Genomic DNA, 26,655 nt, shown 5'->3' with positions numbered 1-26,655 from the left:
CATCACATTTCTGGCAAAATATGTTGTTGTGCAATGTAGTTACAGGGTAATTTTGACATCTGTGGGTTGTAAATTAAACATATATATATATATATATATATATATATATATATGGCTGTATGTAAGCACAGTATCAGGGCCGGATTAAGAGTTCAGAGGGCCCTGGGCACAATGTCTTGTAGGCCCCCTCTTAGGCAGGCCAAATGTATATTTTGTCCAAGGACATTTTAATATGGCATTTACAGTTCTACTGACTTAAAAGGAACTTTGTTGTACTATGCTGGAGTAAAGTTCATAAATGGTCGTTCTTTCCCATAGGAATTTGTAAAACTATGTTGGGTGGACCTCTGTGCCTCTAGGGGGGTTGGGGGGCATGCTCCCCCGCAAGAAAATTTTGTACATTTTAAGGTTAAATGCATCAATCTGGTGCTCTTTGAGAGATCAAAATTAAGAGCTTCAACCCATGAACTGCTCGTTGAACAAAGAAAAAGCATTGATTTGTACCTGGACATTAAAGAGGGCTCAAACATCTTTTTAGTTATGAGAGTCTCAGTCTACATTACATTATCAATGGTGTTTTAGGATGCCAAACAATTATTATAATAATATAATAATGATTTATATAATTATTCCAATGACGTAAAATCCATATAGCCTATAAATGTACTATAAATGAAAATGAATATTTCAAAAGTATATTTTAGTCTACATTACACTATAATACAGGAAAATTAAAATACTTTTGTCCTAATTTCTTCACTTGCAAGAAACCCTTGAGCTTTTATTTAGGAGAAAACACCAGATAACCATGCTGATCGCGTGAGCAAAGAGCGCACTTTTCTTTAAATCACCCAGCACACACAGGATGCCTATTCTTAAAGTCTTGTGCTGTTTTATAAAGGCACAAAGCCATATCATGGTTTCGATTTTATTTCGTTGGCAAAATATAACGCTAGAGACCTTTCTGTTAGGTTATACATTTTACATCTCATATGTGTTGGGAAAAGGGAGAAGAGAGAGTTCGGCAAATGGCGGATTCGAACTCGGGTCGAGCGCATCAAAAGCTATTATCAAGCAGTTCGCGCACTACGACCTACGCCACTGTAGCTATTCCGTGACGGGCGTCTTTTTGGTAAAAAGACAGGCATTTAGTGCAAATATACGCTCCGTTATCTAAAATATTTTTTTTTTCTTCCCCTCGCTTGGGCCACAAGTGCGCATGGCGAACTTGCAATGAATACATTTTATCAGACCGGCCCTCGCGGCCTCGAAACACTACCGGCCCACCGGGGAAACTCCCGACTCTCCCGATTGCCACTCCGCCCCTGGTGCCCAGGGCCCCTTAGATGTCGTGGGCCCCTGGGCAAGTGCCCAGTTGCCCTAATGGTTAATCCGGCCCTGCACAGTATGATAAAAATTGAATTTATTGGCTTTTCTTACTAAACTACTTAACGTTAAACCAAAATTAAATCTGGTTGTACCCCTTTATTACCCAAAACTTAACATATTGTTCCCTTATACCTACACGGAGGTACACTATAATTACGTAAATGTACACTGTAATTTCGGTTTACTTACGCAGTTGTTTGCGGGTCGTAATATAAAGTGTTACCGATTTTACCAAGAAAGATCTCTGATGTCATGATCACACACTTCATCACACACTTTGACACTGTCACCTCTGGCTTGCTTAGTTGGGGACACTTAACATTCAACTATATTATTGATCTGACTGCATTGACACCATTGTATGAGAACTGAACTGAGCTGGATGATGACTTTTTTTTTTTGCAGAACTGCTTTAGATGAAATAAACTAATTGAATAATTGATGATCTTTACAACAGAACTGAATCAACACTGAACCGAAATGGGTCATTTTCCTGTTATCTCTGTAAAGCTGCTTTGAAACAATCTGCATTGTATAAAACGCTATATAAATAAAGGTGACTTGACCTGGAAATGTTTGGCATGGCTTTTGCATGTATTAGTTTTATGTTGAGGTTTTTCACATTTTTGGATTCTGTTTTCTTTTAAATTCATACCCAAACGGACAATTCGACTAGAAGTGGCATTAAACATAAAAATGTCAGTCAATTAAATCCATCCAAAACATATTAATTTAAAAAATGGGTCAAATTGACAAATAAACATTAAAAACGGTTTATTTAATCTTTCAAGTTGACGAAGTCGTAAGCATGTTTAAAATGTTAGTTAAATGTAATAATAAAACACTTTAATAACTCATTTTAAATTGAATTTAAAAAAATATATAATCAATTGATTTTCTTAATTTTTTTGTCACATGCATTTCTTCATCTTTTTGTCACATGCTTTTGTTGATCCATTTGTCAATTGTGTTAAGAAATGCCATTGGACAGTTCACACACATCAAATGAACTGAATTTAAAGACATGCCTTCTTGATGTACGATCACCAGCTAAGACAAATGGTGATTATTATTTATCGTAATCCTGAATTTTTAAACATGTTTTAAATATTATAATACACTCTAAAAAATGCTGGGTTGTTTCAACCCAAATTTGGGCCAAATATGGACAAACCCAAATGTTGGGTTAAAAATGTAATTAAAAAATGTACAGTTGAAAGTGAAAGTTGAAGTTGAGTTAAAATTGTAAATTACATTTTTAACCCAACATATGGGTTTGTCCATATTTGACCCAAATTTGGGTTAAAACAACCCAGCATTGTTTAGAGTGTCAATAGTAGAGCAATGCATTCGTTCATTTGAAAAACTGGTTTACTTTTGGGGATTTTTCATTTAAAAAATGACTGAACTATTGATTTCTTCATTTTATTTTGAAGTGGCACCTAGTCCTCGTTTAAATCCTTCGGCACGATGACGATGTGTTAGTTTGAGTAAGAAGCCATTCTGGGAGGGTTCAGGACACATTAGCGTTCACACCATTAAGACCTCTGAATGTGCTTTGAGTTTCTGAAAGTCTTTACACCGGTATTTAGTCCTATTCACTGATCGGATTACTGATAAAACTTTAAGTACAATGGTGCCATACTGTCCAAATTCCCCAAATATTGTACAAAAACAAACAAGCAAGCAAAAAACTACATTTAGTGAGCAGTATAGAATAGGCTTCATGCCGAATGTCACATGAATAAAACATCACATCTGCTTGTCAGAGAAAGTGTTAACAGCAGTGTGAACTGATGGAGATTAAAGTAAGCAGCCTAGTTATTTTTATTGTTGGCGTTTTATTTCATTTTAATATCTGAATGCTAGTGAGAAGAAGGAAAACAAAAACTTTTAGATATCAGTCTGCATATGCGATGGAGATCGATTATGGTCATATTTTGAAAAGAAAAAAAAAACTCAAAAAACTTGAACCGGAAGTGACGTGACCTGGTTTACAGAATACGGAAGTGTGTTGCGCATAATCTCCATACAGTGCATATTACTTTAATACTGAATTGTTGCAATACACATAAGCACAAATTTGATATCTTTTCAGTTTCTCAGTCTTAAATAATTTCTCCTCAATCAAATATTCAGCACACAAGCATCTCGTTCTAACCAATCCGGCCCACAGCAAGCAAGCACCCATTGACTTCACCATGTCTGTGGTGATTGGTCATTTATTTATTATAATTTACATATGAATATTTAATATGGCCTCATACTTCTGGCAATCATCCTGTCGCTGGTGTGTAACATACCAGCTTTACAGCCAAGAAACCACGTCAGTAATGGACTATTATGGATTATTAATGAAAGGTTGAGTGTGTGGCACTTCAGTGAACTGCTTAATACTGCGTAACGCCAATGTATATGTGCAGGTCGTGTGTTCAACTTATGCTTATGTCATTAAAGCACAAACCGTAATAAGGTTTGATACAAAATGTAAATGCAAACTGAAAATGTTTGCTATATTACATAAATAAATATAGACCTCTAATTGAATTAGCACTACTACTGGTACGTTAAACAAACACAAACCCTCTCTGTTAGTGTGTAACCTTCAGTCTGAGTCATTATCAGTGGGGCTAAGTAAGCATTGATTATCTCAGTGTGTATTTAAGGAGTAAACACATATCCCTGCGTGTGTGTGTGTGTGACAGTGCATGCGTTTACTTTGTTTAATTCGAGTTTGTGGGTGTTTGTATCTGTGTTTTTATGTGTGAGCACATGTGTGTGTTTTCTTTGCCCTTGCTGTGTGTGCCATCTGTACCGACTGTTTTCCTGGCAGAGACGACCATATGACAGGGTCGCCGGGACAGTTGCGTCATGGTTCAACGTTGTTAAACTACTGAAAGAGCTAATATGCCGTTACATGAAAGATAACCTCCGGCAGATGGGTAATCATTAGCACACATGGGATAAGTGCGCAAGAGATTAATGTGTATTTATTTCATTTAGAAATGGAGAAGTTATTCAATCTGCTGGCCACATTAAATGACCTCTCACAGTAATCCTTCCTGGTAGTTACGCAGTCTGTTTCGTATAGAAATGCATGGAAAGCCAAACACTCACAAAAGTGTGATAAAGCTGGATGTTTTTTTCAGTATTGTTTTTTTCTTCAATAAGTTGATCCATGTAACAAGCGCAATCCAGGCAAAGCCCAAAAGAAATCTTTACTGTGACCAAAACAACTTAAATAATATAAATATTATTTCATTAAGTATATTTTATTATTATATTATTATTATGTATATGTACTAATAACAATAATACCATAATCAAATAATTAATAATAACGGAAAACAATTACACTACAATAATATGCATTTAATATTACTAAAATACAGTTAATACTATTAATTATAAACTGTTAATACCATTAATTATTTTTATATTAATACCAATAATAACATAATAATGCTAATTACTTTTACTACTACTACTACTAAAAATAATAATATATATTTAGCACACTACACGAATAAAACAAAATATTAATTATTTAATAATAATATCAATAATAATAATTGTTATCATTTATTATTATTTAATAATATATATTATCTATCTATCTATCTATCGGTCCATCCATCCATCCATCCATCCATCTATCTATCTATCTATCTATCTATCTATCTATCTATCTATCTATCTATCTATCTATCTATCTATCTATCTATCTATCTATCTATCTATCTATCTATCTATCTATCTATCTATCTATCTATCTATCTATCTATCTATCTATCTATCTATCTATGTCAGAACAAATCAAAACAAAATCAAAACAAAAAATATAAAACTATTACAATCAATACTACATAGTGGATATTGGACACTTAAAAGTAAAAATAAGCTGTATCAGTCATAAAGAATAACAATGTTCAATATCTAGATGATACAAGACAATGATTAATAGTAAAATTATTTTAAAAACCCCACGTCAAACAGGGTGCCGAACTCTGTTCTCATCAATAATGGCCAGTCACAGCTCGCATGAGAGCTACAAAAATGATTAGTACAGTGTCACGCTATTGTAACTTCCTCTTCTCCTGATCCTGGATCTGCTCCCATGGGAACACTTTCATTTAGCCCCAGCCCACTAATAAAGCGCCTGGCTGACTGAGACAAAGTTAAAAGAGCTAGAAGACAGAAGGGAGATATTGGGCTAATCACGCTGCTTGTTCTGTCTCTGCCCTCTCTCTCTCACACTGGCAGAACATCAGCTAATGTAACCTGACTTGTAGTGCAGCTGCCTACAGAGTAAAAAGTGCTGATGGCAAAAAGCCAAAGTCCCTGTTCCCTGGACAGGTGGAAGCAGTCAGCCAATCAGCACGCTTCAAGTTAATCACACTGTGATTGGAGCAAGCGATTCTTACTAGTGTTCAAGTACAAGAGCTCACCTGGTGAGTGTGGCGTGGTGCCTTGGGCCAAAACCGACTGAACGCCAACTAAACGGCTTTCACATTGATGGAAGTGTTTGCGCTCTGTACTTGCATTAGTGTGTGTTTCAGGTTTTAACACTGGCATGATGTGGCACACACACACACACATACCTTCTTGCAGGCGGAGACAGAGGACCCAAGGGTGCTGTCAGATTTGACTTCCTCTGTGTCCGCAGACTCCGACCCCTCAAACATGGCAGATGATTGGAAATTACTGTGGAAAAAGAGAGAGACAACAACTGAATCCACAATCACTTCAATACAGTGCAACAGTGTCCATCCACTTTCTCGGTGGCGTTGCTTCTGGAAAAAATCTTTCCTATTCATTTCTCCAATAGGGATTTAATAATATATATATATATATATATATATATATATATATATATATATATATATATATATATATATATATATATATATATATATATATTAGGGGTGGAACGGTACACAGACGTCACGGTTCGGTTCATACCTCGGTTCAGACATCACGGTTCGGTAGGATTTCGGTACAATGGAGGGAAAAGCAAAACAAAAATGCAGAAGGCATTGTATTTTTTATATAAGTTTTATTATTAAAGGCATAGAACCTGTTTATTTGTAGTGCACTGACAATAGTTTTATATAATTAGTTTATTAATTAAATTAATAAAAAGACCTTGCGATATGTTTGGTAATTGTACCTGAATTAATTTAAAATTAATTTGAGCATTTCAGATCAATATATTTGTTTTCCTTAATTTTTAATTAACAATGTAACATTATTCTCATCTGAATGATAAATAATTGATTTCTGTATAAAATAATACTACCATTAAAAACACATTCTATTTTCTTTTTTAATCAATGTAGAATGTGTAAGATTAGCGCTCCGAGGACAAGAAACGAAAACCAATGCAATATGACGAATGTCCAAAAGATGGGACCCACAGACTGTTTTGAAATGCACAATGTTGTGTTTTATTGCGAATTTGCGAGTGTACACAAATATAAGTAAACACTTTGCAGGTTTAATGATCTGTATGAACAAAATGACGGAGTATGGTTTTTATGTTCGATCTCGCCCGCGCCTCTCTCTCTCTCTCTCTCTCTCTCTCTCTCTCGCGCGCGCGTAGTGACGAAACACGTTTGTCCGTTTAGGGCTACACACTCTAAACAATGCTGGGTTGTTTTAATCCAAAATTGGGTAAAATATGGACAAACCCAAATTGGGTTAAAAATTTAATTTACAATTTTAACCCAACTTCAACTTTCACTTTCAACTGTACATTTTTAATTACATTTTTAACCCAACATTTGGGTTTGTCCATATTTGACCCAAAATTGGGTTGAAACCCAGCATTTTTTAGAGTGTAGAAACATGTTGCCGCAAAATGGCTATTTTAATGTAAGGGGACCCGCGGTGTGTGTCGATAGAAATGGCTCATTCTAAGGTAATAAAAACATAATGGTTCATTATTTAAGGTCTTTATACACCACTGAAAACATAGTTATGTATATGATATTGCATTTCTGTCAACAGATCCTCCTAAATATTACACAATTCACCTTTAAAGGTTTATAAGTTATTGCAAAAAATCTATTTCTGTATGGAGAACCTGACTCTTGCCCTAACCAACTGTCTTATATTTTCTTCTTACTGTAAAGAAGTGCTAGAATGGGCTAGCAACTTTTAGAAATTGAAAGTTTGCATGTCGGAATAAAATGAAGCTCCCTCTCTCACATGGCATTTGTAGATAATGGCACAGTGAAAAGAGACAGTGAGAGTGGGAATGGAAAAGAAAATAACATGGACTATTTAATTAAATTTGTTCAGATTAATTGGCTCTGGGGGCACATTGAGTGAGGATGAAACAGTCAATCCTCTGAGGTGACAGAAGTACAGCATTACCCAGATCATAGAGTGTGCAGTGATGATGTTCTTCTGCTCCAGAACATTTCAATCTCAGCTCCTCCATATTCTCCCTCAACACAGCCAAATTAGCCTCTTTTGTTTGTATTATAAATAATATTATAAATATTCATATTTTCCCTGCAGAATGTTTGTGCTCAGAACAAAAAAGCCCCATAAAAGGATCATTAATCGATCTGATCATTACATGAAATAATCATCTCATGTGATCAAACCCAAGTTGAAAAACACAAATGACATTTGGGAGCCACAGAATTTAACTTTTTTTTACTACATAAAGGTATCTAATAGCTTTAGTGGGGGCTTTTACTGTGTTTTTCTGTCCAGTGTTTTTTCAGCCCTGATGGCCACGGGTTCTGACCTGTGTGCAAAGTTTCAAGAGTTTTTGAGCATGTTAAGGGCCCCAAAAGTGGCAAAAACCTTGAAAATAATAATAATAATAAAATATAGCTGCGAGCAGCGATGACGGGCCCAAACCGGTGGCATCAACATACATTTCCACAAGATTGTGTTTTGTGTTTCCCAGTCGAAATAAAAATAATAGGGGGTGAAAATGACATGACAATAAATTACCCTTGTGCATCAATTTAAAAAAGATACTCTGAAGTCCTCAGAGGACAAAAATGGCCATGTCAAAAAACTGTCACAAAAATTTGAAGCTTTCGCAAACAGACTTAAGTTTGGTCTCATTTTAAAGACTTTTGTTGAAGTAAAAAACAAAAGTAATAGAGGTTTAAGCTTATGAAAATGATTTATGAACATTAATTTATATAAAATATTTATTTAATAAAACATATTGAACTCTGCTACAGAACTGCAAAAAAATCCAAGCCATAAATCTAAACAAGTTTGATATCTCAAAATATTAGCTTTCAGTAAGATTTTGTTTGGGCGAATTACCTAATTTTCAGCAAAGATTTCAGCAAAGCTTCACTGGTGCACACAATGGTTGGATTTGTAATTTGCAGTAGTTTTTCTCTCTCAAGTATTAAAATAATTATCAATTATTAAATACATTTTAATTTTTTTATTTATTAAATATGATAAAAAATGTATTACACACATACAAACCACGCTCTGACATCCATATGAATACCCCACACAATTATAGCTGCATCATTTATCCAATTGGCTCTATAATATACAGAAGCAGAAAAAGCAATAAAGTGAGTATTTTCTTAATAGGCCAAACCTGAGAAAATGGCACCATCTGGTAAAAACATTTTTGTTTTGAAAAATAAAAAAGAACAAATTTTAATTTGGCCGTGCCAACAGACTGAAATCCTGTTAAAAAAGATTGCATTATTTTATAGTTAAATGGCCATGGGATTGAAAATTGCACAATTGGACATTTTCTGTCCTAAGGTCCTGAGTGAAACTATTTTGTGTACGTCAAAATAGATTTATTAAAGGAAATGGGGGTGAAATGATAAAATTCCAATAAAAATACACACTTGTGCCAAAATGTATGCAGTTGTCATTAACAGGTAAAATGGTCAAAAAACAAAACTGAAAAGACAAAATGTCCACAAGGCTTAAATGACGAACTGTTGTCAATGGCCCAGTTTCACAGAATTAGATTATGCCAGGATTAGGCCTTACTTAATAGGAGATTAAGTAGCTTTTATAAATATACATTAGAAAAAAAAACATTACTGATGTGCATCTTGAGACAAAACAATAGCATAATTTAAGATATATCAGTGCAAGTTGCTTTCCGTTAAAACAGCTCAAACATACATTTTAGCCTGAGACTTGGTTAAGCCATGTCTGTGGAACTGGGGGAAAATGAACTAATTGTGGAAATGTGAACTAAATACGAGTCAAAACATGTGAGCTATTCTTTATTTTCTATAATAAATTATTTAAACACTCTGAAATAGACCGTTAAACATATTATCGATGTTCAAAAGGACTTTTTACAAAATCAATTACCTCAATGACTAGTCGACTGATCGGCCTTGAGGAAGCCCTGTATAAGTAAGCCGGATTCAGGGAGCGTTCAGACATATTCTTGCGTTCAAAAACAGCTAGACAGAGTGCAACGGAATGGAAGAGAGCACAGACGACAAGTGTTTTTCAATGTCTGGACTGCATTGAACTTGACATGGTGTGATTTGAAACACAACACTCGTGGAAGGATGTTCAAAAGAACAGCTTGAAGATGTGACGTGACGTCTTTCACATTTCAGAGAGGGTTATATACCGTGAAAACTGTCTAACAGCTCAAACACAACATGCTGTGAGCACGCTAAAAACGGCAAAATTAGAAAATAAATATAAAACAGTAACTAGCATACCATTGTGACTTATCACGTGTGTGTGTGTGTTTTTCTCTCTTTATTTCAGGCCCTTGTTTTTCACCCATGAGAAAAGACTCGTTCGACAGGGCTTTCGTCAAGGTCATAAAGGTTAGTTAACAAATGACATAAGCTCTCCTTTCAGGAAGGCAAACACTTGAGCATCCGGAGGCTTTACTGCTTTGTTCTGAGGTTCTGTCTTGGGATGTCAGCCTATATTCACCTAAAATGACTATGAATATCTTTTGGCCTGAATCGAGGATTACCTGTGAGCCTTGAGGGACTCGTGAGGGATCTTTGGCATTAAACACTCAAAGAAACACTCAAAATAGCTGCAACCACAAGCCATTGTCTTGATGCAATGTGTGGTTCAGGTGATGGATTTGAAAATGTGAGAAACGCGCAGTACTTCGAATCTCTTCCATCAACACTTCGGGCTGCCAAGACTGCCATGTTAATGATAAAACAGAGTTCTTTTTTAGTTATGTTCAGTTCATTTTGAGATTAGCTCAGTTATCTCGTCACTATGGTCAATAATTGTTTGCTTCTGGCTATGTGACTAACAGTGTGTGTGACAAGTAATTTGTCTGTCCACACACCAGACACAGACAAAATCAATCACAAATCACAGCCAATCAGAAGAGCATGTGGGCGGAGTCTCTCTACAAGAGGGCTGTCTACACTGTTTGTATTCAAATAAATAAATATCTAATGATTTTAACATTACTCAAAATCTGAACACAGTGATCGACACAATCTTTGCCATGGACTAATTGTTTGTTCACATAGCATTTTGAACCGGTCTGAGGAAAATGATCCATTGTCGCTTTCATTAGTCACCTAAAATTATTTTCAATTCAATTTTAGTATGTTACACAACATACAAGTAAGCTAATCATTGAGCTGTCAGTCATCATGATGTACCCGAAATAGAAACCATTGCAAAAATAAAGTCCCCTGTCGCTTGTCGTGTATCACAGACGGTTGGGACAAAAATCGGTTTAGCATGGAAGAGATACCTTGCATCGCATTTTGTTAGGACACTGTGTAAAGCATAAGTCATCTACAATTTTTGCCATTGCTGATTTTCTCCCAAATCACTTTATGAAATATCCTGCGGGCTGCAGCAGGAATATATCTAACGCAAATGAAGCATCACAAGAGTTGTATAAATGAATTCCAAGTATATTCAGATAGTGAATTCGCCTAAGTTCTGCATCAAGGGTCGGCTTGAGTTCTGGAGCCAGTTGGTCACAGTTCATTTAGCCTAATGGTACGTCTGCATTTTCTCATTTATGGGCTGTTTTTTTTTTTTTATGTAAACACATGCTAGATGGATGTCAATAACATTTGCATTCACGTCTCACGTCTTTTGCAGAATCTTGCGCATGCATGCCCTTTAAAAACGTGTTTCTTAAGTTAAAATAAGTTGAGCGTTTAAAAATGACATCGAGACCTTGCCATTCTCCCCTGCGTCACTTTCTGTGTGAACCGGCCCTTAGTGTGTTAAGTTTGCCTCACTATTGATGTGTTGAATTAAACAGCAGGGTCTTCGCACACATTATTTGTTTGGGTGCACATGCATATTTGTAATTATGACAAAGTAAATCAGCTAAAGAGACGGTCGTCTCGAGTGGCATCCTCGTAGCTCAACCAGAAGTCATGATTTTAGCTAAATTTACTGTAAAACCATTCTTGTAACATTCGCATGAAAGCACACTCGTCTGTGTAGCTCGTGTCAGATTGAACTCTCTTTCTCCTTGTAATGCAATTGTTTATGACACAAAACCATAAATGCCATTTGACAGCCATCAGATGCACTTCTCTTGTGATTGCTTTGCAGCTCAATGAAAACAGAAGTTAAAAATCATCAAATTATCCCCGGAGGACATGAGCGCAGCTGCCTGATGTGTTTGGATGTGTCGTGGGCCTGAGCACACTGAATCTCCGGTCTTTATGGAAATCATGTCAATGGTTATGTGAAGGGTTGTTATTGTTTATCAACAAAAAAAAATGGAAACATTTTATCGCCTGAAGACAGTAATGGTGCTGAAACATAATAAACACTTTGCACATGATGACCTGTCAAAAGCGCATTCAATTTTCTCAGTCAGTCAGTCAAAGCTTCAGCAAGTGATGCAAATATTTTAAAGCCCTGTTTACGCCACCAGCGAACTGAACTGAATTTCCAATGAGTTGCCCAGCTAACCAGGGAACATTCTCAGAACTTTAGTTAAAAGTTATGAACAACCATTCTACCAGTTTGTTCAAAGTTAACTTTTACTTGTTTCAGAATGTTCAGATAACGTTCAAAATAAACATTCCCATAATAAACATTCCAAACACTCCCCTTTGACGTTCATAACCAAGAAAAATCATTTAAAAACATGTAAATAATGTTTTAAACGTTCAGAGAACATTTAAAAATAATGTTTTTAACTCAATGAGAATGAAATGAAACGTTTTTAGAACATATTTTCGTTAGCTGGGTAGTGACTTCCAGTGGCATCATGACAAACAGTGACCTTTTGTAACAGGATGTGAGCACATGACAAGGCTTTATGCAAATGTTGCATAAATTAGTTACTTGATACAAAAAACGTACACTTCTATAGGCAGTTTGCATTTTTTTTTTTACACCATATCGAATCAAAACTAGGAAAAACATGTTTAGGCTATAACTAAAATGTCAGTGCAACTGCAAGTATAGTCACTCATTTGCTAACTTCAGCTATAAAACAAGATCTTGATTTTGATAAGCATCTGCAAAATGAACAATAAATAAATGTAATTTCCCACATTTCTGTAACCATGCGCCCTCTGTCCAAAACCCAATACTTAAAAACTATGCCAAGGAACCTGAACATCTAAAATGATTACCAGGCATTAAACCTCTCTGATTGGCTAATAATACACAAGGGCAGGCTGCTCACCTGAGCCTTTTTCTGTTTACAAATCTGTTTATTTAATGCAGTTTAAAGTGCGATAATTCGGCCATTGTACTACTATAACATTTTAAATCCAAAAAAATAAATAAAAAATTCCACGATACGTACTTGTCCAGAAAAGCTATTACAGACAAGTTGTTAATTAACATTTCCGAGATGTGTTTGGCGCATTTGTGCTCTCCGCGCGCGCGTGACAGAACGCGCAGCGTGACTATAGTTTTCTCTCTGTGATAGACTGCTGTTCCCTCAAACAAACCGGGGAACGTTTAATCCTTAATTTCATGTGGTTAATGAACTTTAAGATTGCAATGGCACTTCGTATTAAATTCATTTCGCTGTCATGGTTTTAAAATGATCCTGTTGACCGTTTAGGTCAGAGATTGAGGTGAAAGGAGAACCGCGCTTTCCACGCTTCTCACAATGGTTTAAGATTGACAACCGAGCCCAGATATCCGTCACAGTAGTCTCAGCTGGTAATCCTCGTAGTTCGTCATATATTTGGGAAAGCGGTGGGTCTGCTAGAGGGAAGAATAATAATAAAATGACCGAGTTTCCCCACAGCCAGCGCGCGCGAACAGATGCGCAATAAATGCTGCGCGACGTCAGGAGCCACCTGAGATAAATAGGTTGTTTTACAAAGACACATTATCTTGAGCTATTTTCTGTGCTATATTCAGATACACGAGCACGAATTCTAGGCTACTATACAATACCTTTGACGTTTATTCTGGAGGAGTGAGCAAACAGCTACTAGCTGAATAAGCAGAATGGCGCTCAATCTAAAATCTAAACAAACTCGACTCTTTAAGTCGAATGTATTTAAAAAGCAAACGAATTCAAATACATATTCACACCGCATATTGGACACCTTTTTCACGTCTGGAGCAAGTGCATGCACAATTATTGATTACTAATTTAAGTCTTTTATGTGTCGTTTAAGTACAAGTGAATCTGGTTTAACACCCAAAAATGTCAGACTATGTTGCCAAGAAGCATATTAAAGGATAGAATCGGACATAATGATTTATGTCATGTTAAGAACCGTGTGTCGTGCTCCACGATTTAAGATGAAAAGGTAAGAATGCGAGCACTTACCCCAATGTTTTCAGAAGGCACTGAGCTTCTGCCACTCATCCAACAAAAAAAAACAACAACAAAAAAATTAGCACTAAGTAGCTTTATGTTCCTATATCCTGAGTGCCAAGAAGCCAAAGCACTGTAGCGCGTGCCGGTCCCCCTGTCCCGAGCGCAAGCACATCACAGTGTGAATCTGTCAGTGCAGCGGAGGAATTTCCAGCGCTCGCGCAGCGCTCTGCTGTTAGTTAATATAGTGGCGCGCGCGCGCGCGAGCTGCGCACAGGCTGGACGGCAGTGCATGTCAGAGACGGCTGGACAGGGCAAGCATAATCAAAACTCTACGTCACTGCGGGTTCATTTCATAAACAGAAAGCTGTAACGCGTCGGTGCTCATAATAAGACCAACTGTAAAAGGAAAATGAGGACAGATAGATAGATAGATAGATAGATAGATAGATAGATAGATAGATAGATAGATAGATAGATAGATAGATAGATAGATAGATAGATAGATAGATAGATAGATAGATAGATAGATAGATAGATTTTTTTCTAAATTAGCTATCAAGATTTTAGGTTTGGTCAATTTGGGCCACATATGTAGATGCCCAAATGTATATCTTGCATTGTAATTGGTTGCATTGTAACATTTCTTTTGTAACATTTCTTTTGTTTTACACAATTTTAATCACATTTCCTCTTCACTAATTACAAAAAACTAAATACAAATATGATATGTAGTCACTAAATTAATATGAGGTCATACAAGCTATATGTAGGCTACAATAACACAGAAGAATCTGAAAAGTTTTGTTTCAAATCACTTTACATCAATTGTAATGTCACACCGCAGGACAGTGATGTAACTGCTTAAATTTTCATGCCTCCAGACAAAGTTTTTATACATTTCATTTATAAAACCATACAACTGGGTTACCATACATGAGGGAGTGACTTCTCTCTTTCTTTATCCTGATCATCGTAATCAAGCTCTAAATATAAGTCTATCATGGCTTATATATTTTGCTATTGGATTAAATGGGAACACAAAAATGATATTTGATGTCGTTTTTGTTCACCATTATAGTTTTGCCCGTCTACGATGACTTCCGCTTCTGAGAACCGTGCAAATAGAAGATCAAAAGTGGTTCAATAGAAGTGCAGCTCATCTCCAAAGAAGTGCTGTTTTTTCACACCCTATAATATATATTTCATTGATTTATCAGGGAGAAAGTGAGAGAAAAGAGAAACTGCTGTCTGCATCTTTTAGTTCATTAGATGTCAAGACTAACAAAACCCGGCAGTGATTCTCTGTTTCCATTACAGATTCAGTATCTTCAGTAAGTAACTAGTATAATTCAACCCCAATAAAAATATCCTCTTTTAAAGCAGCACTAAGTAGGAATTACCTCCCCCTGTACACCGGTACCTGTTCAGTAGGATGGACGCTGTAACGAGTGGAAATAAGGTGTGGCCCCTTTAAGAGCTGCGCGCCCTGTTTAACTGTCGGCAGTCTGTATTGTATGTGCGCCTCGTACACCATATGTATACGGCGCCGGATTATTTCTGTTTGATGCTCATTTTATCAGAATTTTATCAGATCTGTTTTTTGCCGTAAAGCAATTCGTTACCTCGCGAGACCTGATATCACACGATACTTCCTAACACTGTGGCCGGCCCAAAGTTGCAAGGGTGGTTTTGCGGCTCACAGGCACCAGGGGGGTGCGAGACGACCACCATTCAACACGAAATCAGTAATATAAACATTACAATGACTCCAAAGCTGTTCGGTTAAGGTAAAAAAGTTACTTAGTACACCTTTAACCTTCAGTCCACAGTCAACACTAAGACATTAAAAGTTGCCTGAAAATGTGTCTCTTTAGGGACGTGCTTTTATGACATTATTTGTTACAGTTTTATTGTGCAATATAAATGATGCAGAAGGCAGCAGATGTTTGACACTATTCTGAACACACTACTTTTTCAATGACTGATAAGACTGTTATTGTCCAAACACTGATACGCGTCCGATGTCTCTCCGGACAGAGGTCGGCTGTGCATTATTCAGAACTGCCCGAGTCGTGCTGGGCTCGTTGTGATGATGACTGACAGCTGTCACTGTGACTTTGATGACAGCAGAGAGCCGGCCTGAGGGTTACGACATGGATATACAATCTTGCTCATCCTGTTTATGTTCTTTATCAATATCTCTTTCTCATTATGTAGAGATTGTAGTCATAAGGGAGTAGTGATACTCGATCAGACGGGATCGATCCAAAAATTCGATGCTCTGTGATATGGTTGTTACTATTTAAGCTCAAAAAGGACAAAAAAACCCACCATAAATGTGTTTGTGCACTATATTCCAGGTCTTAGACATTCGATAGCTTTGCTTTCCTTCACTGTAGCAGCCACGTCACGTCAGTTTGTCGTCTGCAAATCAAAGACAAATAACGTTTAGACTATATATTTCTTCTATCGTATCTATCATGTCTGATGTCCTATTAAAAACAAACCGTGACAATCCAAAAAAAACAACAACCTCTCTATCTCTATACTTTTGGCAACGGCTATACATCCCTAAATCTGTAACAATGTTTAGGTAAGTGGCACGGGTCATATTTACATCCTCATAACTGTCCGGTTCCAGGGTTTCCCAGCAGAACATTACCCAGAACATCACACTCCCTTTACCCGATTGTCGTCCCACAGTGATCCTGGTGCATCACTTCCCAAGGTAAATAACGCACACCGCTTTTCACTTTATGTAAAAGAAAATGATACTGATCGGACCAGCTGACCTTCTTCCACTGCTTCAAGGTCCAGTTCCGACGCTCACGTGCTCATTGTAGATGCTTTCAACAGTGGACGGGTCATTCTGATTGGTCTGCGGCTACACAGCCTAATATTCAGCAGAGTGCGATGCGCTGTGTGTGTTGTGACACGTTCCTCCCATAACCATCATTACATTTTTGTATGACTTGTGCCACACCTTCTGTTGGCTCAGACCAGACGGGATAGCCTTCGTTTCCCTCGTGCGTCGATGAGCTTTGGGAGCCCAAGTTAACACCCTGTCGCTGGTTTGTGGTTTGTCCCTCCTAGGACACTGTTGGTAAATTCTCACCGCCGCTGACCGGGAGCAACACACAAGCCTTGCCGTTTCAGAGATACTCTGACCCAGTCGCCTTGCCATAAAAATCTGGGCTTTGTCAAAGTGGTATCCCTATAAAAGTGCTATAGAGGTCTCCCTATGAAGGAGGAAGACTAGAGATGTGCTGTGATGATGGAGCGAGGAGCAAAATAACACAGACGGCAAAAGAATACTAAACGGCTTCGGCTTGAAAACCTCAGAAATTCAGTCAAGTCAGAGATGAGGAGCTTTTCCCCAAAACTAGAGACACGACTCTTGCGAGGAAGCTTGCTTTGATAAAATAATAAAAGTTAAAATGAGAGCGCTATGGAAATCAGCCGAGAGTATCCACTGTACACACAGACAGATGAAAGAAACGCGTGATGAAGGAGAGGCGGACATGAGGAAGAGGAGACGTGACACAGACAGAGATATTTATGGGATACGGGCGGCATGACCCGCAGGCCCAGGGGCTCTTGGGAAAGGGCAGGCCGCCATGACGAGACTCGGATGCGTTTCCGAGCGCTCTTTCATGACGAGCGCGTACGCCAGGGGCCGCATTAGAGTTATGCAAATCAAATGCAAATTTCATGTGTCACTTTAATGATATGCTAACACCCGGTGTTATCTAAATGCCGTAAAAAGACAGGAGTCTGTCATCTAATTGGGAGGGACGGGTAAGAGTCAGGGCAAGGTGTTTTTACAGATGCATGAGATGCTATCGTAATGGACAGATCAGTCTGTGTGTGTGAGTGTGTGTGATGGATTACGATACAGCTGTGCTGGAGAACGAAATTAAATTGACAATCATTTCCACCTAATCCCACAGTCAGATAAGCAGGCCTTTTATCTCATCATCAAAGACAAGGCCTTTGTCAAGAGTACACACTCCAATCAGGTGACGTCTCCTGTGCCGAGTGATTGGAGGAGGCGCACAGGGTTCGACACACGTGGGTGTAATTAGCGTTAATGGGATAGTTGATCAGTATAATTACTGAGGCTGCTGTTATAATAATCGTGGGGATTTATAAGTGTGTCTGTGTCCTCTGCAGATCAGCTACCTCTCATATTTCAGATGGTTACGACCTGCATCGCTGATTATGATAATCGCACGCCGCAAACCAGAGCGCAAGTTTCTTTCCGACGCGAGTGCATTTGTGGCCGCTGTTCTCGTGAGACTGCGCTGTAAAAATTGTAAATAAAACAAAGATTATTTGAAATGTTGGTAACGCTTCCTTTTACAGTACAGTACTTACGTGTACTTACAGTGTACTTACCTAAAAAGTACTGGCTAATATAAGGTAAGCACATGGGTTAGGTTCAGGGTTAGTACCTAGTTATTACCCAGTAATTATAATTACTATAATAAGTACATAGTATGTACATGGGTAACAGGACTGTAAAAGGAAGCTGTTGAAATGTTTTATAGAAAATACTAGTGTAAAAAAAGTTTTTTTAAAGTTGTAAATGAAATAAAGATTGTACACTTTAAAATCCATTTAAAAAAAAAAAGTTGTAAATAAAACAGATTATTGGGTTATGTTATACAAGCAAAATACTACACTGTAAAAATAATTTTTCAAAGTTGTAAATAAAACAATGATTATAGGAGAATGTTTTACTGGAAAATAATACACTGTTGTAAATAAAACAGTTTCTTAGAGTATGCCTTACAAGAAAATACTATACTGTAAAAAAAATATTTGTAAATCAAAAAGTTAATCAAAGATTTTTTGTAAATCAAAGATTATTGGATTAGGATTTACTAGAAGATACTCCACTTTAAAACATTTTTTTTCGAAGTTGTAAATAAAACCGTTGAACATTTTGCAAAAAAAAAAAATACTATTTTAGTCTTTCTACTTTAAATTTTCATATTTAAATCAATTGCGTTACTTGCTGTTTCTTTGTAATTAGTTGTGAAATTAACTAGCCATTTATGACGAGGAGGAAATCACATAGATAACCTTGTGTGTGTGCGTTTATGAGTTTATGAGTTTCCGGTTGTGGAAAGATTGTGTTTCCAGACCACTGATGAGAGAGCGTCACCATTCAGACCAGTAGTCTACAGTGAGTCTACTGAGCCAAGACCTCCTCTCTCCGAGCATCAGTCGTCCATCATGTCTGTCTGGCATGGCGAGTCTATATGTCATCTGACTGATCTTTATTCACTGTCCATTTTATCTATGATTATGATCTCCTCTCCACCTTTTCCTAACAGTCATTTTCACTTGACATTTCTCTCACAATTCCCAACATCCTCCACTGTCAATATCTCTGTCTCTCAGTTCAAATGAAATAAGAAAATACAGCCAAATAAGAAGCAAATGGTGACAGCTGCAATGAAATTCCAAAACACTCTCCAAAAACAGTGTATTTTTAAGTCTTTTACTGTAAAGATCTGCACAGATAAAGTTAACAGTGTATGTCCATGCAGAGCAAATCCATACAATCTCCACATTAATCTCAGAATGTGTCTCAGATTCTTCTACTTAATTCTACTACAAGATGGACAGACAGACAGACAGACAGACAGATAGATAGATAGATAGATAGATAGATAGATAGATAGATATCTAATAGATAGATAGATAGATAGATAGATATCTAATATTATTTATTTACATTTAAATATGACATGTCAAGATGTGCTGTGCCAGGGTTGATGATACACTTTTGATGTCAATGAATGTCCAATTTGACATGTCTAGATGGGTTAAAGCAACACTAAGTAATATTTTTTACCTTAAAATAATGTTTCCAAAATTGTTTCAATGGTTCATTAAGTCGTGACAGGGTAAAAGGCACTTCTGGATTCGCTTTGCGGTCCTATATCTGCTATAACCACGCTGTGTAAGATTGCCAGATCGGTCGCGTTTCTGTAGTTCTAATGAGACATAAGAAAACTACAAATTTGACTTGCTTTACGGAAAGCGTTACAATAGTCATTATTTCGTTTTTCTTCGTTTCTGATGTCTCAATACATCATACTTTCATGAAAGCATGCAACATACTCTACCTTGTCTGTGGACATCGTTCATTCCAAAGCTGGATTACTGGATAAACAGCGAGCGTGCGTGCGACAGTAAGATGCGCTAGGCTAAATTATTTACGACAGCGGTAATGGACAATTCCGCTTCCAACCTGTAGGGCGACCGCAGAGGAAAAGTTACTTGGTGTTGCTTTAATAGCAACATAAGTGTGAGAATGCAACGACCATTTTTTAGGTGAACTGTTCCTTTAAATCTTCACAGGCTGAAAATCAACACGCAAAATTATTTCTCTAAGAACAATTTCCTTTTCAGACCATTGCATTCATGAAATAGAACCTCATTATTGTTAAGAAACGAACACCTTTTGTGTCCTTTAATATTTGTCTTATTTATATATCTCAATTCCTCCATGTTTGTGTACACATTTGTTTGTTAGCATGTGTGTTTTGCGTGTGTGTGTAGTCATCCAAACCAGAGGGATTACTCAGATTTGTAATTAGTCCAACGGATGCTTCAGACAACTTAATTATGCTCCGTAATTAACATGCAGACCAAATGGAATACCAGGTGTTTGGTCTCCACAATTCAATTAACGCTCCTTAATGCCAGTCGACCTGCATGGCAGGGCAATACATGCAACAATTATGGATCAGGATTAGAACTGAGACATAGCTGAGTGACATATCAGAGGACATTATCATATACAAAAGAGGCATAATTCACGGCTAATAATGGCACACAGAAGGCCAGAATCATTCCTGGAATATGGAAGCTGTTCTAATGATCTGTGGAAATGGGACTGAAATGCGCATCATTAGAACGAGACTAAAAACAAAGCCACGAGGCTGACACAACAGCGGGAACGACGTTTGTGACATATGTCTTGTGTTTTCAAATGAAATCGTAACATTATCCTTTATTATACGCATGCACCAAATTTCGTGTTAATTTCGTTCATTTTATATTCTAATAAATCTGGTTCTTATTACTATTGCATCCAGCATCAAGACGAGAATATTCATACTTTTGAGGCCAACGATTGTCTATCAATGTTTGCTTTTTTCATTTTTCACGTCTGTAGTGAAATATACTGTACTTCCTCATCTAAATGCTTTACTAGCTGGCATGAAAACGGTGATGAGAAGCCAAGCCCTGTGGTCCTGCTGGCCAGCGTGAGAATGCACGAGATTACACTGGCACAGACTGCACACCCACACCTATATCAGTGTTGCACAGAAAGACACTGCATAAGACCAATGAGAAATCATTAAAGCGCCACTATCCTGTTTGTATTTGGACATTACCTTTCATGTAGTGTGTAATATAGCTGTTTATGAATGTAAAAGGTCTGAAAGTGCACGATAAATCTCAGTTTGGCTTAAAGGGATAGTTCACTTTGAAATTCATTTTTGGTATGTTTTAGCTTACCTCAAGGGCATCCAAGATGTAGGTGTCTTTGTTTCCGCAGAAGTTTCAATTTTGATATTTTTAGGTCAAACCGTTCTTGTCTGTCAGTCATATAATGCAGGTCTATGGTCACCACCTCAAAGAGCATGCACAGAGAAGTCCAAATTAAACATGATTTAATGACTCGTAAATGTAAGTACACATTGATGGCCTAAGACACGAAACGAGCGGTTTGTGTGAGAAAACGAACAGTATTTATATCGTTTTTACCTCTTGTAAACACAGCCACGTCCAAGTGATCTGATGGCGCCGGAAGTGATCTTTCGCGTGTGTACGTCACTAATACAATCGTTTTGGATAAGCACAAATTAGTACCATTTTAATTAGCCGTCTTACCTACAATCTCTGTTCTGTGTAAACAATGAGTGACGTACACGCGCGAGAGATCACTTCCGGCGCTTGCCGGAAAAGACCGAAGCGCCCGCGCCCTCAGATCACTTGGACATGGCTGTGGTTACAAGAGGTAAAAACGATATAAATACTGTTCATTTTCTCACACAAACCGCTCGTTTCGTGTCTTAGGCCATCAATGTGTACTTACATTTACGAGTCATTAAATCATGTTTAATTTGGACTTCTCTGTGCATGCTCTTTGAGGTGGTGACCATAGACCTGCATTATATGACTGACAGACAAGAACGGTTTGACCTAAAAATATCAAAAGACACCTACATCTTGGATGCCCTTGAGGTAAGCTAAAACATACCAAAAATGAATTTCAAAGTGAACTATCCCTTTAATTCTTGGTCCACTCTCATCAATGTTAGAAGTGTGTTTATTCCCTGTGTATTCTACTAGTGACTCTCTCCTAGTGAATTATATTTGTTAATCTGCGTCATGCATCTCCTTAACGCATTAACCTGACAGCAGACCTACGTAGGTTTGTAACAAATCTCTTCATTGGCTGCATGTCCGCGAACAGCGTCTACTTTGACCCTCAAACACTAGTTGTAGCTGAGACTGGAAGAGTTTAGTTTATGTTGTCGACATGTTGAGAAGACACTCTTTTCTGCACAGCGAAAGCAAATCCACTTTGCACGCAATTCCAAAGGATGAGAAATCGCAACGCTATATATCTCACTACCAATTCGTAAGAATTCATACGTTTTCATTACCAAATTCAGAATGGGTGTTTCGTTTCTGACATGTCTGGGCTATCTGACCAATCAGAGCAGAGTAGGAAAGGACAGGTCTAGACAAACCAGAGTCCTTCATCGAGCCGTTTTTAGACATTGTGAGAAAAGAGCTGATGCTGCAATGTATATTATGAGAAAATTAAAGGATGTAGGAGACTCCAAAACCTTTAAAACAAAAAGAAACTTCAGGGTTTAAAGTCGGCATGAATTAAAAATTGACCCTATTTTCTAAATGCATACCATTATAAATAATTAATCCATGCATATATTTTTGAGCTCGTCATGTTTAATAAAAATGTCAGAACTTGATCTCCCAGTGAAAAGACAGACTTGACTTTTCTCTGGTGATGTACACTGTAAAAAAATATTTTTTTGAACTTGAAGATTATTTTAGTGCACTGCAAGTCTTTCATCTCCAAAATGCACATTTCATTCAATTTGTTATTGCTGTCACATTTGTAATTATTTGTGAAATGCACTAGCAATATCTGAGTGAAAATTGTTTCAAAGTAAAAACTCTCAGAAAAATTGGTGCAAAACCTGTCACTGGGATGGTACCCTTTCCTAATATGTACACTTTAGGTGCTAATATGCACCCTTAAGGGGTAAATAAGGTACACAGGTGTACTGTCCCTTTTGAAAGGGTATACCGCCCCAGTGATTGTACTTTTTTCCCCTGAGAATGTGTACAAATTGTACATTGCTGTTCTCACACAGCGGGTTTGCCATTGGATCAAATGTAGTTTGCACTGCCCCATGCCAATAGTCTCTCTCTGACGTGAGGAAATAAGGGAAATCAATGGAGTGTCCTCTACGGACGTCGTAGCGCTGAAGCAACTACATATATCGTTTAATGTGTCGCATGTAGTGTACTGATGACTCTTGCAGTGGCAGTAACTGCTCTCACAAGAGCCATTCCAATGCAAAGCTTGCATTAAATTGGGTTTACAAATTAATCTGTGCAGAAATGTGCTGCAAAAACTGTTAAGGTCAGGCCGAAATGATTGGGGACCTTGTTAAAAATAAACTTCAGGCACTCTTCCCTAATGTTGGGATGCTCTGGAAGGATATGCAGTGTAGCTTGTGCAAAACATAATCAGGAACAGCATGCTTTGGCATTTTAGTTGCTCCAGTGTTTAGGAGTAACAGTATCTTCTGCCTTATTCCCTCGCAGTACAGTATGTTTTTTTATAGTAGATCAACATTGAATTCTTATTTTAATAGGCAAAGCAACATCTGAGTTCTCATGACCTCTGTAAGGATGAATTCATCAAATGTACCTGATCTACAACATTCACCCAAATATTGTGCAACTAGGCAGATACAGTAAATAAAATCAGAGATAAAGACAGTTTAAGGTTACAAAAAGTGCAAATGAGATCATGTTTGACCACAGTAATGCAACTCTCTGTAGCCACCGCTCAGACTTGTACGGTGTCTCTATCAAAGTTAATCAATCCTTATCAATAATAAAACAGAGTTCAGACCTGAGCCGAAATTCATTGGGAGTGTCAATTAACTCTGTGCCTGTAGAAAACGAATACTCAACTGGATCTGTCAATGTCTTTTAGGCCTCATTAGCAAACAGAAATGAATTATGTATGATCGCCTTTTAAATCAATTATAAATTAAACCCTGCAATGGAAACAGCAGGTAACAGGAATCAAAGGAGCAGAAGGAGAGAGGAGAAAGTGTGAGTCTCAGCTTCTGTCGTGGCCCAAATGGCCTCCATAGGAATTGCAAGAAAAATTAAGAAAAATAAATTCATCCACCTTCACACTTTTATGGTGTTTTTTTACGGTTGCTTTTAAGCTACTGATATAACTGGAGTCTTCATCTCATGAGGGGACATAATATTACATTCTTTTGTGTAAAATGTTTCTTAATGAGAAAAAAATGACAGTGCACCTTTAAGACCAGCAAAATGTCTCAGCTGATGGCTCATCGCACCGATGCTAACAGACAACGATCTGCAGATGCCATACAGGGCAGAGCAGGAGTGAGTCTAAAAATAGCCATGCATTACTGTACCCACATTTCCTTTCCTTCCTCGCTGCCCTCCCTCCGAGAGCCACACGCATGTCGTGTTGGCCCGCTCATGGGCTTTAGGGGCCACTATCATTTATTAAATAAGGCCGTAGGTTGCTGTGCCAGTAGGAGAAACACTGTTCCTGGTGCTCTGGCAGCATGAAATGATCAGACCACAACTCAACATGACACGGGCCAATAAACCAATGATAAAGAAGAAAGAGAAGTAAAAAAACAAGAGATTTAATCTTGGGGAAACCTCTTTATTAGGGCCCGAGCACCGATGGTGTGAGGACCCTCTTGGAATTGCTCCGTTTATAAGCTATTTATTTTTGTGCTGAAATTTACCATTGTGTAATTTTATGGGCATGATGTGTGATACGGCTAATATAATGCCTATTGTGTTCATTACGCATGGTTGACAGTTAAGGCCCAGCTCTGTGTCTCTCTCTTTCTTTACTTGCCAGAGCCCGACTGCAATGAGAAGAAAAACGTGTGAGCATTATGGTCGCGGATTAAAATTCAAATTGTGTTGCGTGAGTTTATCTCGCCGACCAGAGAGAGAAAGAAACAGAGAGAGAAAGAAAGTGAGGGAGGAGAGGAAGAAAAGCACTGTGATCTGGAACAACAAACATATGGACTAGATTTGAGACAAAAACACAGAGGATGCCTTCGGGTTTAATGCGCATCTGTGTCAGAAGTTGCAAGGGTAACTCTATTTGGAGCAGACTGATCTCATGAAATGGCGTATGTATGACACGCCAATTCGTATTTCCATTTTTGGCGTGCTATCAACACGCATAATCGCTTTTCAGCGTGTTTATCAACGCCTTTGACTTAACGTTATATTACTGTATTATGTATATATAGATATATGACCTACCCCAACCCCGTCCCCAAACCTACCCGTCACTGGGGTTAATACCATTTATGAGTCTTCTCCTACCATCCTAGGAAAAGAAATATCGCTCCACAGATGCAGATATAGATTTTGCTTCGTTTCGCTCGGACATTTAACGGCGTACGCATACACGCGGAATCACTCGGACATTTAATGGCGTAGACATACACGCAAAAGATTTCGGCGTGGACAGACACGCGGATAGCTCAAAATGCGTATAGATAACACGCCACTTGACTTGAAAGTGGCGTGTATGTTTACGCAAAGTCATGATGTCATGTTGCAGAGGAGACACTTTGCCCTCCGTTCAGGGTGGCTTTCAAGTGTGAAATGAAATTGGTTCTGCTGTTCGGACTGACACCTTTCACTCTCTCACCTTCTCTTTCTAGAAGTCACTATCTATCCATCCATCCATCCATCCATCCATCCATTCTTCTCTCTGTCCCATCCGTCCGTCCGTCCATCCATCCATCCATGATCCATCCATCCATCCATCCGTCCGTCCACCCATCCATCCATGATCCATCCATCCATCCATCCATCCATTCTTCTCTCTGTCCCATCCATCCGTCCGTCCGTCCATCCATCCATCCATCCATGATCCATCCATCCATCATCCATTCATCTATCCATCCATCCATCCATCCATCCTTCTCTCTGTCCCATCCATCCATCCATCCATCCATTCTTCTCTCTGTCCCATCCATGTGTCCGTCCGTCCGTCCATCCATCCATCCATTATCCATCCATTATCCATCCATCCATCCATCCATCCATCCATCCATCCATCCATCCATTATGCATCCATCCATTATCCATCCATCCATCCATCTATTAATCTATCCATCCATCCATTCTTCTCTCTGTCCCATCCATCCATCCATCCA

The 26,655-nt window shown here is 37.9% G+C and overlaps 1 protein-coding gene across 3 annotated transcripts in view; it reads right to left on the bottom strand.

Annotated features, from left to right (window-relative positions):
* The window catches only part of sphkap (SPHK1 interactor, AKAP domain containing), an 84,185-nt gene that overhangs the window by 49,503 nt on the left and 8,027 nt on the right, over positions 1–26,655 (bottom strand). For 2 of the 3 annotated variants that reach the window (XM_056234160.1, XM_056234162.1), the window contains exon 2: positions 5,991–6,093. In XM_056234160.1, the coding sequence (XP_056090135.1) occupies positions 5,991–6,093 (103 nt within the window). Of the gene's footprint in view, positions 1–5,990; positions 6,094–14,131; positions 14,196–26,655 lie in introns of those variants that run through there. The other variant, XM_056234161.1, reaches the window with a different exon arrangement.

The sequence above is a fragment of the Rhinichthys klamathensis genome, unplaced genomic scaffold (assembly GCF_029890125.1).
Source record: "Rhinichthys klamathensis goyatoka isolate OS25496 unplaced genomic scaffold, OSU_Roscu_1.1 h1tg000391l_1, whole genome shotgun sequence".
NCBI lineage: Eukaryota > Metazoa > Chordata > Actinopteri > Cypriniformes > Leuciscidae > Rhinichthys > Rhinichthys klamathensis.
This window is presented reverse-complemented; position numbering and strand designations above follow the sequence as displayed.